The sequence below is a fragment of the Prionailurus bengalensis genome, chromosome B2 (assembly GCF_016509475.1).
Source record: "Prionailurus bengalensis isolate Pbe53 chromosome B2, Fcat_Pben_1.1_paternal_pri, whole genome shotgun sequence".
Taxonomy (NCBI): domain Eukaryota; kingdom Metazoa; phylum Chordata; class Mammalia; order Carnivora; family Felidae; genus Prionailurus; species Prionailurus bengalensis.
In genome coordinates, this window is record NC_057349.1 from 3,496,136 (window position 1) to 3,511,675 (window position 15,540).

The 15,540-nt window shown below is 49.0% G+C and overlaps 1 protein-coding gene and 1 non-coding gene across 2 annotated transcripts; one reads left to right on the plus strand and one right to left on the minus strand.

Annotated features, from left to right (window-relative positions):
- The first annotated feature begins 236 nt into the window (after nt 1-236).
- On the plus strand, nt 237-1,374 carry LOC122490272 (putative vomeronasal receptor-like protein 4). Its single transcript, XM_043592880.1, has one exon. The coding sequence runs from the start codon at nt 410-412 to the stop codon at nt 1,367-1,369; it is 960 nt and encodes a 319-aa protein (XP_043448815.1). The 5' UTR covers nt 237-409; the 3' UTR covers nt 1,370-1,374.
- An 8,448-nt stretch (nt 1,375-9,822) lies between these two features.
- On the minus strand, nt 9,823-9,916 carry TRNAI-UAU. The gene is made up of 2 exons: nt 9,879-9,916; nt 9,823-9,858 (listed from the first exon to the last, which is right to left on the minus strand). It is a non-coding gene; the product is annotated as a tRNA-Ile (tRNA).
- Nucleotides 9,917-15,540: the final 5,624 nt, after the last annotated feature.

Here is a 15,540-nt window from a genome sequence, read left to right on the forward strand (position 1 = left end):
CGGCTTGGAAATTGACTGAGTGCTGTGGCCCTTCGCTGAGCTGTTGCCCGGGAAGCATATCGCCACGGCCATTTGATACACGAGGGGTACGTGTACAGGGATAGAAGGACCTCTGGGAATGGCAGGGGGACGCTCTAGCGTGGGTTATACGAGAGATGTTCAGGCTGGATGTTTAAATTATAGGTGTCACCATCTTCATATCAACGGACACAGGAGAAAAAAGAAGAGAGAGCGGAGAATGAGACCGGAGACGTGCGAGTGACAGAACCATATACATCTACACCCTTCGGAACTGAAAGTGTCCTTTTCGCTGGAGTAGACCCGGAAAAGCCCCGGACCTAAACTATGTCATCTTCACTTCTTCGTGTCTCTCCCAAGTCCTTCCTAGTTTTGTGCGTGAAGTCAGAAGATGATTTGGAGTAAGGTCATCCGGGGAATTACCTTGCTTTCTCTTACTGGACCCGGAATTGTGGGGAACCTTTTTCTACTTGCGGGACATGCGTCCGCTTTTCTCACGAGACCCGAGAAAAAACCCATACACCTTATCCTCGCCCAACTGGCTTTTGCAAACACGATCATTCTTTGTACCAAAGGGAGCAAAGATATCACCGTATCTTTTCATCTCAGAAATGGCCTAGGCACTGCTACTTGCAAAACTGTGTTTTATCTGGGGAGAGTGGCCCGTGGCCTGTCCATGTGCACCACCTGTCTCCTCAGCGTGGTCCAGGCCATCACCATCAGCCCCAGGACCTCCTCGTGGAGAAAGCTCAAGCCCCACACCGCGCGGCAAGTGCTCCCCTCTCTCCTCCTCTTCTGGATCGTGAATTCCCTGATAAGCTCCAACTTGCTCTCCTACATCACAGCCGCCCAGAGCACCAACGGGTCCGGGATCACACCGTCTGGCTCCCACCCCTATTGCCACATGCTGCCCTCGGGGCTGATCGTCAGGTGGCTCTTCCTGACTCTCATGGCGCTGCGGGACATCATCTCCCAGAGCCTCATGGGCTGGAGCAGCGGGTACATGGCTTTCCGTCTGTGCAAGCATCGCCAGAGTGTGCTCCACCTGCGGAGCTCCGGATTCCAGCGAAATTCCAGCCCAGAGACGAGAGCTACGCGGAGTGCCCTCCTCCTCATGGCCTGCTTCCTTCTCTTTTATTGGGCAGACTTCATTTTCTCCTTCTGCATCGGCTCCTTCTTGACCCATGACCACACGGCGTTAAATACGAAACTGTTTCTAACGCTCGGTTACGCCAGTCTCAGCCCCTTTGTGCTGATCAGCAGGGCCTCCCGCCAGCCTCCCCGCCGGAGTGCCCGCCGAGATGTGGGCAAAGTACACCGTGCACCACCTCCTCCAGGAGCGGAGCGTTAGATTCGCGTTAGGGATCGCTTCTGCCTTCGTGCATCAGAGCATCAGATCACTCGAGGCTTCTACGAGCAGATTTACTTTTTGCTCTAAAGAGAGGCCCCGTACTGGGCAATCGGGGGCTTGTTCGGGTGTTGCAGGAAGTGGGAAAGAGATTTCTTTCCAGCCTTCGATTCTGCCAGCCCTGTCACGTGGCTCTGACGTTCTTGCCTGAGCAATTATTGCCGTTCCTTCAATATGTAGTCAGCACGCAAAGCACGGTGCGCACACACACACGCACACACGCACACGCACCCCCTCAGGGGCTGTGTTCCCCAAAGCCCTGGCCCCCAGTGCTGCGCTACGTGTACGGCGTGTGTGTGTGTGTGTGTGAAAGTGAATAAAGGAAACCCCAGTTTAGAATGCAGCACGCCCCTCCTGCTCGCCAAGGAGGACCCCGCCGCGCCCGGAAACGATGCACTAACCACGCTGGCAGCCAAGGAGAGACCTCCGCGGCCTCAAACTCTTGTTCTTCTCCAGTGAACCTCTGTGCACATCAATCCTCCCCGGTTTGCTCCTAAAACCTGATGAAGCCAGCCTGCCCCTTGTCTCTCCGGACGTGCCGCTGGTGTTCCCACAGTTTGCTGGTCCCGCGTTGTGATTCCTGGCTTTCCCCACATCAGCCCATTTTGCTAATAAAATAACCGGCCGTTTTGATTTTTGAGGTCGCCATCCCTTGGTGTCGGAGAAGTGGGAGCCAGCGAAGAGCCCTCACAGCTCCAGGGCTGGCGAGCAAACAGGTGCCGACACCCACCGAGCCCACTGAGCTCACCGCTTTCTCCCAAGCCTGGAGCGTGAGGTCAGTTTTCTCCTGCACTGCAGCTCTGCTCTCCTTGCATTTCGAGCTCTCCAGGCTTCAGGTGGAATCTGCTTAAGAGCCTCGTCCTCTTGGTTTTGATAAAGGCGTCACTTTTCCCGATGAGTACTCTTTTGTTTCTGTTTTCTGGAGCTTCCTTCAGCCACCCGCCCTGTTCAAAAGGGGAGAAAACACATTGACTGCTGGTGTTTTACAACGGCTATCACAGGACAGGGTCCTCATCACTACGACATCTTAGCGAATCCAGAGGTCAGATCGGTTCCGTCTACCTGGTCCCGGGGCCCGGCTCTTGTGCCTTTTGGAGGAAATTCAAAAGTTTTTGAATAATGTGGAATCACAGAAACCACTCTGAGGAATGTTCCAACTGGATAAGGTCACTTAAGAAGGGTACTTACAAGCAAAGGCTTCAAAATCCAGAAAACAGCTTCATTGCCAAAAAGCTGATAAAAAACAAAAGAGACATGGGGTCCCTGGGTGGCTCAGTGGGTTAAGTGGCCGACTTCGGCTCAGGTCATGATCTTGTTCATGGGTTCAAGCTCTGTGTCGGGCCTGGAGCCTCCTTCGGATTCTGTGTCTCCCTCTCTCTCTGCCCCTCCCCTGCTTGTGCTCTGTCTCTCCCCCTCAAAAATAAATAAATGTTAAAAAAATTTATTGTTTTTTTTAATATTAAATTTATTGTCAAATTGGTTTCCACACAACACCCAGTGCTCATCCAAACAGGTGCCCTCCTTCATGCCCCTCACCTACCCTCCCCTCCCTCCCACCCCCATCAACCCTCAGTGTATTCTCAGTAAAAATTTTTTTAAAAAAATGAAAAAGATACAAGAGGTACCTGATTCAAAAGATTGACATAACTCTTCCTGCTCCCTTCACCCTCCTTGAGTTCTCACTCTACTAATCTGCTGTCTGAACTGCACTGACAGGACCATGAACCAAAGTCGGCCAAATTAATCACCTTATAGACACCCCCACATCTGCTTTCCACGGTCGCACTTGGGCCCCTCCCAGAACTGACAGAACTGAGGGATTTTCTGGTAAATACGTTATTCGCTTCAACAATCAAGCTGAATCTCCGGTAGATAACAGCGTCTGCAGAGGGGATCCTGGAAGCCAGTGTTTGGTAAATGGTAAAAAAAAAAAAAAAAAGTAACTGAAGGTTAAAAAAGTGGTTAAAAAATGGTAAATGAAGGTAAAAAAAATGGTTAAAAAAAGTTCTTACCAGAAACAGCTTTTCTGAATCTCTGTCTATAGTGCCCAGTTGAAAAAGGAAAATCAAATTTCACATTGTCCCTCCTTCCAAATCCAAACCCATTGGTTATTGCCTTCCTCATTCTTATTTTATGTTCTGAGGAGTTGTGGCTTCCCGCCTCTCTGCTTGAGACTTGTTGGCTCTTTCTTTGGCTGCCTTTGGGAGTGGGTCTGGATCTCGGGAAGGTAGCATCCTGTGCAACCTCTTTGGGGCCCCCACTTACATTCAGAGGGGGTTATTCAATACTGCCAGAAATATTTACTGTTTGTTCAAGCTGAAGACTGACAGCATATTTAAAAGAATTTTCTTTTAAGTAGATCTGTGGCCGAAACGTTGGCCAGATTGGAAGCTGATGGTCAGAGCCCGATAGGAATTCCTGAAAGTCTCCCCCACCCCACGTTAAAATTAGAACTATGTACCCAGAAAGGAGCAAATGGTGGATCATGAGGCTGGAGACACGGATCTGTGATGTCATTTAAGTTACGACCCGGTTCTTTGACAAATTGAGAGCAATCGCCCTTATCTTACAACTCTTATAAAATGAGAAACTGTTCTAGAGGCAGTTCAAGTTCTCTACCCGTCCGTGCCTATCGGCCCAAACCTTCCCTATTTATCTCAAAAGGCTTATAACCTCTTCAAGAAGTCTTATCTACATCATCCCCAATTCCTAAGACTGAAGGAAAACAGGGCCAGGCGGCAGGCCTTTTAAAAATACAAATGGGGGCGCCTGGGTGGCGCAGTCGGTTAAGCGTCCAACTTCAGCCAGGTCACGATCTTGCGGTCCGCGAGTTCGAGCCCCGCGTCAGGCTCTGGGCTGATGGCTCAGAGCCTGGAGCCTGCTTCTGATTCTGTGTCTCCCTTCTCTCTGCCCCTCCCCCGTTCATGCTCTGTCTCTCTCTGTCCCAAAAATAAATAAACGTTGAAAAAAAATTAAAAAAAAAAAAAAACAAATGGCTGTGGGAGCCCCCTTGTCAAAAATCTACCCACAGCCGCCATGAGGTTACTTGTCAAGGACAAATACAAATCCTTGGTGTCCTCTCCACAAGTATTAGTAGAAAAAGTGTCACCGCCATCTGAGCGGTTAACCTGAATTTATTCCATCTGCCGAAAGAGTTTGGATCCAGCCATTCGCTTATGAACTAGTGAGTTTTGCATCGTTATACACGCCTCATGGCTTAAAACTTTAGAACAATAAGGTCTCCGCATCTATCTGTACATCCTTCATCTGTACGTATGTGGTGTTTTCTACCTCCAGATAGTACTAGCAAAATTAATTTGTAAAAGAGGATTAAGAAAAGCACTTATCGAAATCATCAGAAATATAATAGAAACTTAACCTGGATGTTTTTTCAGTTCACATGATCTAGGATCAATCTATAATAAATAAAAGCTGTCTGAAGTTTGTGGATTTAACTAGAAGAGACGTTTTTAGAGTTGCCAGCATTAAACAGAATACTTTTATTCTATCTGGGTTTACTACAAATCAGATAAGCTCATGTTTTCTCCGTTACAGAATCTGTCGGCAAGAAAAAGAACTTAAAAATGATGGTTAGCTGTTTAATGTCTTGTGAAATGTTCATAACTAAACCTAAACATAATTAAGAGCAAATGAATTAAGTAGATGTAAGGGGAAAGTACATAAGTTTTTCAGCAATATTTATGTCTATTAAAAAAATCTTTTTGGTAACTTAAAACCTTAGATTTTCGCTAAGTTAAATGAGATGATAGTCATTAAACATCTAGATCATTTCCAAATAAGATAAAATACTGAAGCATTACTTATTGAACATAGGTTCATCTACCTATGGCTTCTCATTACAGAGAAACTAAAAGATATTTGGATATGTTGGTGCTACGTTGGAAAATTTTAAAAGGCATATGCTTCTAGAAATTATGAAACGTATTCATAAATTTCCCAATCTAAGGAATGCTGGTGTAATGGCTCGCAATTGCTTACTGTTTGGTTTTCACTAGAAATGAAGATTTCTAAAAGTTAAGCATTCTAACAATATATGTAATGAAAGCTACTAGAAATAGTTCAACATGGCCAGGAAAATATGATGTGGGTGTTTGCGTTTGGTGGGGTTTGTTTGTTTGTTTGGGGGTTTGTGGTTTGCTTTCTAGTTTTTTGTTTTGGGTAAGAATAGGAAGGAGGAATGAAGGTGCATTTTTGTTGAGAGAAATGAGTGTACTTTTGTCCTAAAGTAAAGCCGGTTATTTCTGAATGGGAAAGAGAACAAGGGATGAACTAAAACGGACATAGAATGTTGTAGAAGGTTTATGAAAAAGGAATCTTGGGAAAAGAATTTTGCATGTGATCAAGCTGGATGAGATTGAATGAATTTGTTAAAGGGTTTTTTTTTTTTTTTCTTAAGCTTTCATAGTAACCGTGCACTGATGTAAAACTAGAATTGGGGCGCCTGGGTGGCGCAGTCGGTGAAGCGTCCGACTTCAGCCAGGTCACCATCTCGTGGTCCGCGAGTTCGAGCCCCGCGTCAGGCTCTGGGCTGATGATGGCTCAGAGCCTGGAGCCTGTTTCCGATTCTGTGTCTCCCTCTCTCTCTGCCCCTCCCCCGTTCATGCTCTGTCTCTCTCTGTCCCAAAAATAAATAAACGTTGAAAAAAAAAATTAAAAAAAAACCTAGAACTTAATTTTCTTTCGTCTGTTAAAAAGACAAAGTTTATTGAACTATTGGTCTGCTCTTGGTAAGAGATCATAAAAGTTTTTTTTTTTATGATTTAAAGTTATCTGCCTAGAAAATTCTATGTTTTGCCAAAATATTTTCCTGTGTTTATCAGGTCTTTGATTACTTAGGAAAATAGAGCCTTCTCAATATTAGAAGAGCTGATTTTTGCTAACAACTGTGTAAGCCCCTGTATTTCCCTTTAAAATCTTTTGCTGACACTTGGATTAAATAGATAACAAAGTATTGCTTCACAGTGACCTATGATCCTATTTGATCAAGTGCTTTAAAATCTTTTTTGATACTTTTCTCAAACTTCCCCAAATCAACTTCTAAATGAATCTTTTGACCTGGAAGAAACTCTGAGATTATTTCCAGAGTTTTGATATTCTGACTCTTGATTTCAGCTCAGGTCACGATCTCATGGTTCGTGGGATGGAGCTCCTGGACGGGCTCTGCACCGAGAGCTCGAAGCCTGCTTGGGATTCCCTCTCCCCCTCTCTCTCACTGCTCCTCCCCTTCCTACGATCCTGCTCTCTCTCTCTCTCTCTCAAAATAAATAAATAAGCTAAAGAAAAAAATGTTTTTAATGATTTTAAATGATTCTAGGGTCAGGCCACTGCCCAGATATCACACTCTGGAGGATGGCGAGCTGGCATCATAAACAGAAACCTATGGTACAGAAGTGGCCGCTAAAAATACTTGTCTTATCTGTGACAAACGCCAGAGGCTCTGCTGATTAACATATTAAAAATTGGTTTTCTTTAGTGAAATTTGCCCTTGTTAATTAATTAGGATATCAAATGTGGTCTTAGTAGGTAAATTAGTTGTGCCCAAGAACTGTGAATTAGATATTTAAGAGATAGCATCCAAAGATAATAAGAGTTAAAGGAGCCCTGTGGTCTGTTCTGGTTTTCCTGACTCTGATAGAAGTTTGGCTGAATTCTGCCTCTGAAAAATTATTGCATATGCCTCAGGCTAACTTTTCATGAAAAGTAGTTTGGGGGGGGCGGGCTGGGGATCAGGTTGCTGGTTGACAGAGGTGGAAGGTGGGGGTGGGCAAAATGGGTTAAGGAAGTTCAAAGGTACAAATTTCCAGCTATAAAATAAATGAGTCATGGGGATGTAACGTACAGAATAGCGACTATAGTTAATTCTTCATTGCATATATGGAAGTTGCTAAGAGAGGGAATCATGAAAGTACTTATCAAGGAAAACACTGCACCTATGTATGGTAACGGATGTTCACTAGACTTATTGGGGTGATCATTTTGCAATATACACAACTATTGAATCATGTTGTACATCTGAAATGAACTCACTGTTGTATGTCAATTATACCTCAGTTTTTGAAAGGTAGTTTTGGAGCTACACAAACAAGGAAACAACAACAAAAACACAGGAACTTCGCTGAACTTACAGAACAGATCTGATGACTCTTTCCTGCTTGCTTCCCAATAAATGATCATATACGTGCAGAATTTCGTCGCAGATCTGCTATCATGACAGCTTAGCGCGTTGGGGAGAGTAGCTAACTACTCTCTCCTTTCTTCTGTAGCTGCCTACCAACATCTAGCAAAACATTCCAGGTTGAGTATCACCAGAGTGGTTTCGATAGCATCACAACAGTTCTTTATGGAAATAACCGCTTACCATTGAGGCCACAACTCACTTTTCAAAACATACTTATTGGGCAGATGTTCAATAAGATCTGATGAGGAAAGCAAAGGCCGGCAGAAAGTAACCAAAAATGAATTATCTGACAACACGTGGCCCACTGATGTGCATTGGAGACACCCAGAGCATGACATGCCTACAGCTTGTCATGACTCATGCTTTACTAGACCATAAAGGGTAACCCTATCTTGACAACGGCCACCCCTCCAAGATCCTGTAAATCTCACTTTCAACACACACCAAGTCCTTGGAGACTTACTTATCCCTCACTCCCACTAACTAAAAAGTATATCATCAGTCACCCCTCACAACCCCTGTGCAGCTCTTTCCGCCCACGGGTCCTGTCCCTGTGCTTTGATAAAAAGCAACTTTTTGCACCGTGAGACGTCTTGACCACCATGCGGCGGACTGAATGGAGGCAGAGACCAAAGAATTGAATTAGGATGCTAGACCTGGGAAGAAAAATGATCCAAATCTTGAAAATAAGGCGAAAAGATTACAGAACATCCTTTCAAAATTATGTTAGAGCATGTTCAACATGCCCACCTAAGGGGCCACCGATTTTCTCGGATATTGCTACTCCAGGGCTTAGACTCCGTAAAGTTAAAAGTTATCCTGCAGAAGACTGATTAATTTCAAATGATTCCTGTCCAGCAGAAATGCAGCTAGTTTCTGTCTTTTGGAAAATAACCCCAAAGATTATACTTTTTGCTGTTCTGTGGGACATTCGCTAGTTTTTCACTCAATTTTGCAATATTATTTGAGCATTCTTTTTTTTCCCCACTGATAATGCATTTACCAGTCTCTTCTCCTGTCACTTGAACTAGTTTACTAATACTGTCCATTTCCTCATCAACAACCTAAATAAATCTCTGCCATTTAATCTCCATTGATACTTGAAGATTAGACTTTGACAGTCTCCAAGGTACTCCGGTGGCTGAGCAAAAGCTATGAAGTGTGAAAGTGTCCATTTTTATTATAATCTGGTGCTTTCCTGGATGGGACTTCCCTACGCTTCCCCGGGAAGACCACTCCGTGACTGTACAATGTCCGGACGCATGCAGGACACGTTTAGGAATCCAGATTTCAAGGGAGAGTTCTCTGGGCTCCGTTTCATTCCATGCACTACTTTCTGCAACCTGTTGTGGGTGGGACATACATGCGCTCAGGTTGGGGATAATCTTTACAGCTGGGAAAAGTACTCCAAATTACCTAGTTCAATTTACCCTTTGGGGCAGAGTGAGGAGGTGTGATAAGATCCATGACCAGGTGGGCTTCTTGTTTCATGGGGGCGGGGGGGGGGGAGCCACATATTTCTAAGTCAAAATCACTACCTACTTCCTACCTACCTCGTGCACAGCACCCTGCTGATTCCTGCACTGTTGGTCTGCAGATCTCTGGTTTCTGGATGTCATCATCACTCATCCCGTTCCAGGCCCAGACAGCTGGATAATATGGGGATGCCAGGTTCTGCTTCTCAGGTGACCAGAGCTGCTCAACCTTCCATGGTTGTTGGTTCATCAGGGTAAAGTGGGGGCGGGGGGATACTAGAGGTGATGCTGTCTTCAGAAATCAGAAATCACCATCTCATCGTTCCCCGAAGCTGGAATTTTCATCGGGCAGGAAATGTCTCACTTCTGAGTTCCCTCTAATGGAGTTCAGGGCTCGTCACAGCAGGCACGTTGCTCAGCACTTTCTAAGTATGTGCCGGGGGCTCCCCAGGAGCCATCGTCTTTAGAGCAAAGTGGGAAGAGGGGTGCAGGAAGGGCAGGATGGGGCTAAAGAGAGAAGCTAAGTCACCGCAGCACAACAGCCTCGGTCTGCAAACGCTTTCTCACATTATTCTGTTTCAAAAGCGCGAAGGAGAACCGGGAGGATACTTGCTATCGAACAAATTCAAACACATCGAAGATGGTGGGATGCGGTCCCCAAGGGGCCTAGGGAGGCAGGAAAGGGTCTCTCCGGAGGGAGGCCGCCTCTGGGCGGAAAACGATGCTCCAGGTGAGGATCGAACTCACAACCTCGGCATCACCCGCACACATACTGCTGTATAAGTACCGCGCGCTAACCGATTGCGCCACTGGAGCACCTGCTCCCCACTTCCGGTCGCTAGCTACACGGCCTACGCAGGGGCGTCCGCCGGCGGGAAGCGAGCCCAGCCCGCGCGTCCCCCGCTGTCCCCGCGCGCCCAGGCGGAGCGGGTTCCTCTGCCACCCCGCCCGGGGCCCGAAGGCGCGGAGGGCGCTCTGCTCGCGGAAACGGCGGCGGCTGCTTCCAGGGACACACAGGTGCACGCGCTCGGGCGACCCCGGCGGGCCCCCCAGGACTGCGCTCCACGCGCAGGGCTGGCCGGTGGCGGGGGGGTGGGGGGGCGCACGGAGGCCGCTCCCCGCCTCTCCTCCCCCCCCCCTCCCCCCCCCCCCCGCGGTGTCCCAGCACCTGGTGGACACCCGAGGATGCTCGCGGCCGCCAGAGGGCGCGTGCGGGGCTGCCCGCTGCAGCCGAGTGACCCGCGACCTGTCGCCGGAGCCCGCGGCTCCTCCCACCCCTGGCATCCCTCCCCGGGACAGGACATGGGAACTGCCCGGGACAAACAGCCGGAACAGGTCCGAGATCGGCTCCCCCAAGTTCCCGGTGTCCCAATGCCACGTCCAACTAGGTTTGCAAAATATCTAACTGCGTTAAAGACCTCAGAGCTAGGAGAGTTGTGAGAAGGTGTGTGTGTGTGTGTGTGTGTGTGTGTCTTTACGTTTACCCGGAGTGCGGGGTCTTTCTTGGGGGTGGGTGACGTGGGAGACAGATTATGTAGAGTTAGCTGGCCGTTTCTATCCCTGGCACTTTCTTCTTCTTTTCTTTTAAATTACCACTTGTCATGTACATGCGTATATGATATGTCAAAGCAAACAAAAACGGTACTGTAAGATAGAAAAATGTTGAGTCCTATGTGAAAGGTACTATGTGTTTAAAGAGGCAAAAGAGCCCCTGAAGTCTTCTGGAAGCTTATAAATACCAGTTGCCCCTAAAGGTGTCTTCCAACTCAGATAAAAGATTACCACGGAACTTAAGAGCACTAAGTAATGTCCCACTGTCTTCCACAATACGGATAAAGGGCATCTGGGCACCCGAGGAAAAGTCTAGTGTACTGAAGCTACTAACTCAAAGGATTATTTTTTAGAGCTACACAGACCCTGAGAAAATCCTAAGCTTCTCTCACGTGGGAAATGTGCAGGAGACTGAGCCTTGGTCCATCTTTTCTCAGACTAACCTAAGTCAGCCTCGTGCACTAAGGTGTCCACTGGAGGTCATGAATTAACCTCTCCTAAGGCATCTAGAATGGAACTATTTGGGTGCCACCCTTGGAGAAAATGGTGACTGGTGGTCATCTGTTTTCTATAGATTAGATCAGCTCAGGTATAGATCTCTGGTTGGGAAAGGTTTGGAATCTGTGTGTGGACCCCACCCCATCGTACTGAACTGCACTCAAGAATCACACTCCCCGGGGCCACTGAGCCAAGAAAATATGTTGCCCTTTCCAATGGAGCTCCCGCCAACCTTGAAACTTAAAGACCTTGCCATGTCTACTCTCCCTAAGTCTCAGGATTGGGTCTCCAAGTGCACGTGGTTGTCAAAAGCGATCTTTACCTTGTCGAATTACATCTGATTTCCCGCCACAAACATCCCTTCTTTCCCCGGCCACTGGCACGAGCAGACTATCCTCTTAATTGTACAACGGACTCATACAAAAACCTATAGTTCTGAGCTAGAAATGTATTGCACACTCGACAAAATTCCTACTGAACTTTTAAACATTTTGGTATAGTGGATACCTAACAGGAAAGGTCGGCTGAGTGAACGTGACAAATCCCTCCACCCCGAGGAGGAGTCTTGTGTTCCTGGATCATTCATTCGTTCCAAAAATATTTATGTGGCACCTGCCTCGTGACAGACAGTATGTTAGGGCTCAGAACACTGAAATGAATAGAATGGACAAGAGAGTCCTGGCCTTCCCAGAATTTGCATTTTAAAAGCTTCCAGAGAGGTTCTTAGCAGCCCTCTGCGTCGTCCTCTCCTCATTCTTTATATTTACTTACTCATTAATTCCTTCATCAACAAACTTGCCGAGTGTCCACCATTGGCCAAGCGGCGTGCTAGTCAGTAGGGGGAGGGGCCAAAGGTGTCACGTGGGCTAACAGCATTCTGATGAAGGTTGGAAGTGGGCAGTCTGACCAGTGCACCCTTAACACAAAACTGTTTTCCACTTTTATCTCCCCAGGTATCTCCATGATTGTCCTGTAATCTCTCTCACGTCCCCTTCAGTCTTGTACAGGAACCTTCAGTCTTGTACAGGAATGCAGTGTTCCTGCCTAGTCAGTATTAGAAGTTAGAACGAAGGACACAAGCCGTAACTTTTGAGGTACACGAGTGCCAAGGAAAACAAAGACATGGCTGGGTGGAGAGGTGTGGGAAATGTTTTTTTTTTTTTAATAACCTCTATACTCAAGATGGGGCTCGAACTCACAACCCCAAGATCAAGAGCCACATGCTCCACAACGGAGCCAACCGGACGCCCTGGGAAATGATATAGGTTTGTGGGTTTTTTAATGTTTTATTGATTTGGGGGAGAGAAAGCATGGGGAGGGGCAGAGAGAGGGGGACAGAGGATCTGAAGCGAGCTCTGTGGATGCGGGGCTCAAATTCACAAACTGTGAGATCGTGACCGGAGTCAGAGTCGATGCTTAACCGACTGAGCCAACCGGGGGCCCCTGCTATGTTTTTTGTTTTTTTAAACAGAGACAGCAGGGAGGAAGGTAGAGTTCACATACTTAGGATGTCACCGAGTGTCCCTACCAAGGGGGACACAGGCGAGGACCGCAAGCTTCTACTCTTGAAGAGGTTAGGCTGTCACAGGATTAAAGCTGAAACAGAACGATTAAAAGAAATAAGAGAAAAGGTAAGCCGGGACCGTCAGCAGGAAGACAGGGGACAAGAGGCGACGACCGTGCCAGGGAAAGCTGAGCATCAGAAAAAAACTTGACTTCTCTCGACATCACCGAGGAACGGATTTGGCGTCTGCTATTTTTTTCCCCCCCTTTCTGTCAACAGGTATTGGCTGAGATCTTCTTGCATGTAAGGCACTGGGCGGAGTGTGATGGGAGGTTAAGTCGGGGCTCTTGTCCTCCAGGGACTTCCAGCCCAGGGACACCCAGAAAAAGCATAGTAACAACGCAAGGCTGCGAGGGCCCGTGCAGGGTTCCAGCGAGGGGAAGGCTCTCGGCCCTGCCGGCCAGGGCACAGAGACAGGAGGGGACAGGGCAGGAGGGAGGAGGCAGAACTCTGCAAGCTGAGAGGAGATGGGACTTGGATGGCGGTTTAAGGATGAGGAGAAACCCCAAAGGCAGTGAGAAAATCTAGCTCGTGTGCCTTCCCCTCACATTTTTCCAGTCAGCACCCTTTTGTGTGAAGTGTGATATAGGCCGTACCCGCGTCCTCATCCTGGTGGGCACCTTCGCGGGCTCGGCCCTGCTGTGGTGGGCCTTCAACCTCTCCACCTGGGTGAGGGTAGAGGTCCCGGGCACTGCCCCCGTCCCGTTCAGCGCCCTCTTGGCCATCTGCAGCGGTGACGTCACGGGCTGGATTCCTTCATCAAGATCGAGTAAGTTCTGCGCTCGAAAGGGAGGGCCCCACACCGATCCCATCCTTCCCAGGAATTGTCGGCCCCTCTTTCCACCCCATGGGGGCCCGGTGGGGCGTCAGGCCTCTGGGGGGGACCACAAGCCCAGCTGGAATCACCATTCTAGAATCGCTCTTCTAGATCTTTTTGCGGCTCCCTCCGCTTCCCACCAGTTGCCCTTGGCTCCCACCTTGAAGTCTGTGCCCTGCTTCTTTAGCATTCTAGGGACTCAGACCCAGGAAGGAAGGGGACCCAAGAGGGAGCTGCTGGCCTTTCTCCCCTCTCCCTTCCTAATTCAGACCACTTCGCATTTGGTCGGATTTTCGTGATCGTCGCCTTTCTTCTGTCCTTCTTCCTGAGCTTTATCCTCCTGGCCTTCCCTCAGCCCCTTCCTGGCACCAGAAACACTGCTTTCTCTTCACAGCCACCTTCTTCCTCCGAGGCAGGGGATAGGAGGGCGAGGACCCCCGTCTGCACCTGGTACCGGGCCGGGGTGGTGGTCCTCTGGGCAGAGCCCCTCGGAAGCGGGTCGGGGACGACTGAGGAGAAAGCGAATCCAGTGCAAATGAACCGGACGAAAGAGGGTCGGGGAGGCAGGGTGACGTAGCCCCCAAGGGACTGAGCCCTCAGGCCATAAACTAAGCTGACCGCACAGGTCGTTGCTGCCTTTCGTTCCGCACAGGGACCCGTGTGTTCCTTGGGTTATTGCTGCACAGTCTACACATCCGGAAACCAAGGAGCTCACGCAGGGAAGCGAACATCACCTTTCTCTACCTCTCCTTGATCCTTTCGCTCAGCGCCACACTGTTTTTCTTATCCGGTGAACATTCTCGGGGCTCTGCAAGTCCTGGGGGTAGATCCTGAATGCAGAGCCATCACCTGTGGGGCTCAGCCCTTCCCCTCAAGTGCTGCTGGTTCTGGGCGGGGATTGGAGCAGTGGTTGTGGGCCTGGATTGGGTGCCGCGAGTGGTTGTGGGCCTGGATTGGGCGCAGTGGTTGTGGGCTGGGATTGGGCGCAGTGGTTGTGGGCTGGGATTGGGCACAGTGGTTGTGGGCCTGGATTGGGCGCAGTGGTTGTGGGCTGGGATTGGGCGCAGTGGTTGTGGGCCTGGATTGGGCGCAGTGGTTGTGGGCTGGGATTGGGCGCAGTGGTTGTGGGCCTGGATTGGGTGCCGCGAGTGGTTGTGGGCCTGGATTGGGCGCAGTGGTTGTGGGCTGGGATTGGGCGCAGTGGTTGTGGGCCTGGATTGGGTGCCGCGAGTGGTTGTGGGCCTGGATTGGGCGCAGTGGCATGTCCCCGCCCACCGCGGCTGCTCCTACTCTATAAAGTCAGAGTTTTGCCTTCCCCGAAGCCACAGAATCCACTCTCCTGAATCGTCGGTGAGAACCGTGTCTTGGAGATCAGAGAAGATTTGGAAGACGGATTCTAGCAGGACGAGGGGCAGGTGGGGGGGAGACGGGATGGACAGAGAAGTCCGCTCCCTGCAGCACGCTCCCATTGGTCGAACCCGCTTTGCAAAATGGTTCATCGTTAAACTTCCTGACATGTGTCAAGTAGCGTAGCGTTCCAGCTTCAAAACCGTCGTTCTTTCCTCGGGAATTCCCTGTTTCTGCAGCTTCCGCCACTTGTTGGCTCCGGTGTGTTTTACGGAAGCCAATCCAAGTGGAACCCAAGCAAACACCAGGGGCCGATGAGGCCCGGCAACAGTCGTAGAGGAAACTGGGTAAACTGGGCTGGCCTGACCTCGGTGGCGGGAAGAAGGCTAATGTAAGAGACACATCGCGTCCAACGTGTAACTCAAGGCTTCCCGGCGACACACACTCGTGTTTCATTACCGCGTGGGACCAGAAGGAGTTGGCCGGTGACTAACCCGTGTTCAGATACGGGCTAGGATTCCAGGAGTTTAAGTTTTCACAAGAGGGAAGACCCAGGTGGGGTCCCGGGAGGGATGAGTGTGCTTTGGCTCTTAGGGATTTGACATGAAAACCTTCTCCTCACCCTGAAGATTCCTGAGGCCCAGCCACCCGCACACGCCGTTC

Excerpts from the sequence above, each read along its gene's own strand:
- LOC122490272 (XM_043592880.1), top strand. The coding sequence starts at position 410 with ATGATTTGGAGTAAGGTCATCCGGGGAATTACCTTGCTTTCTCTTACT.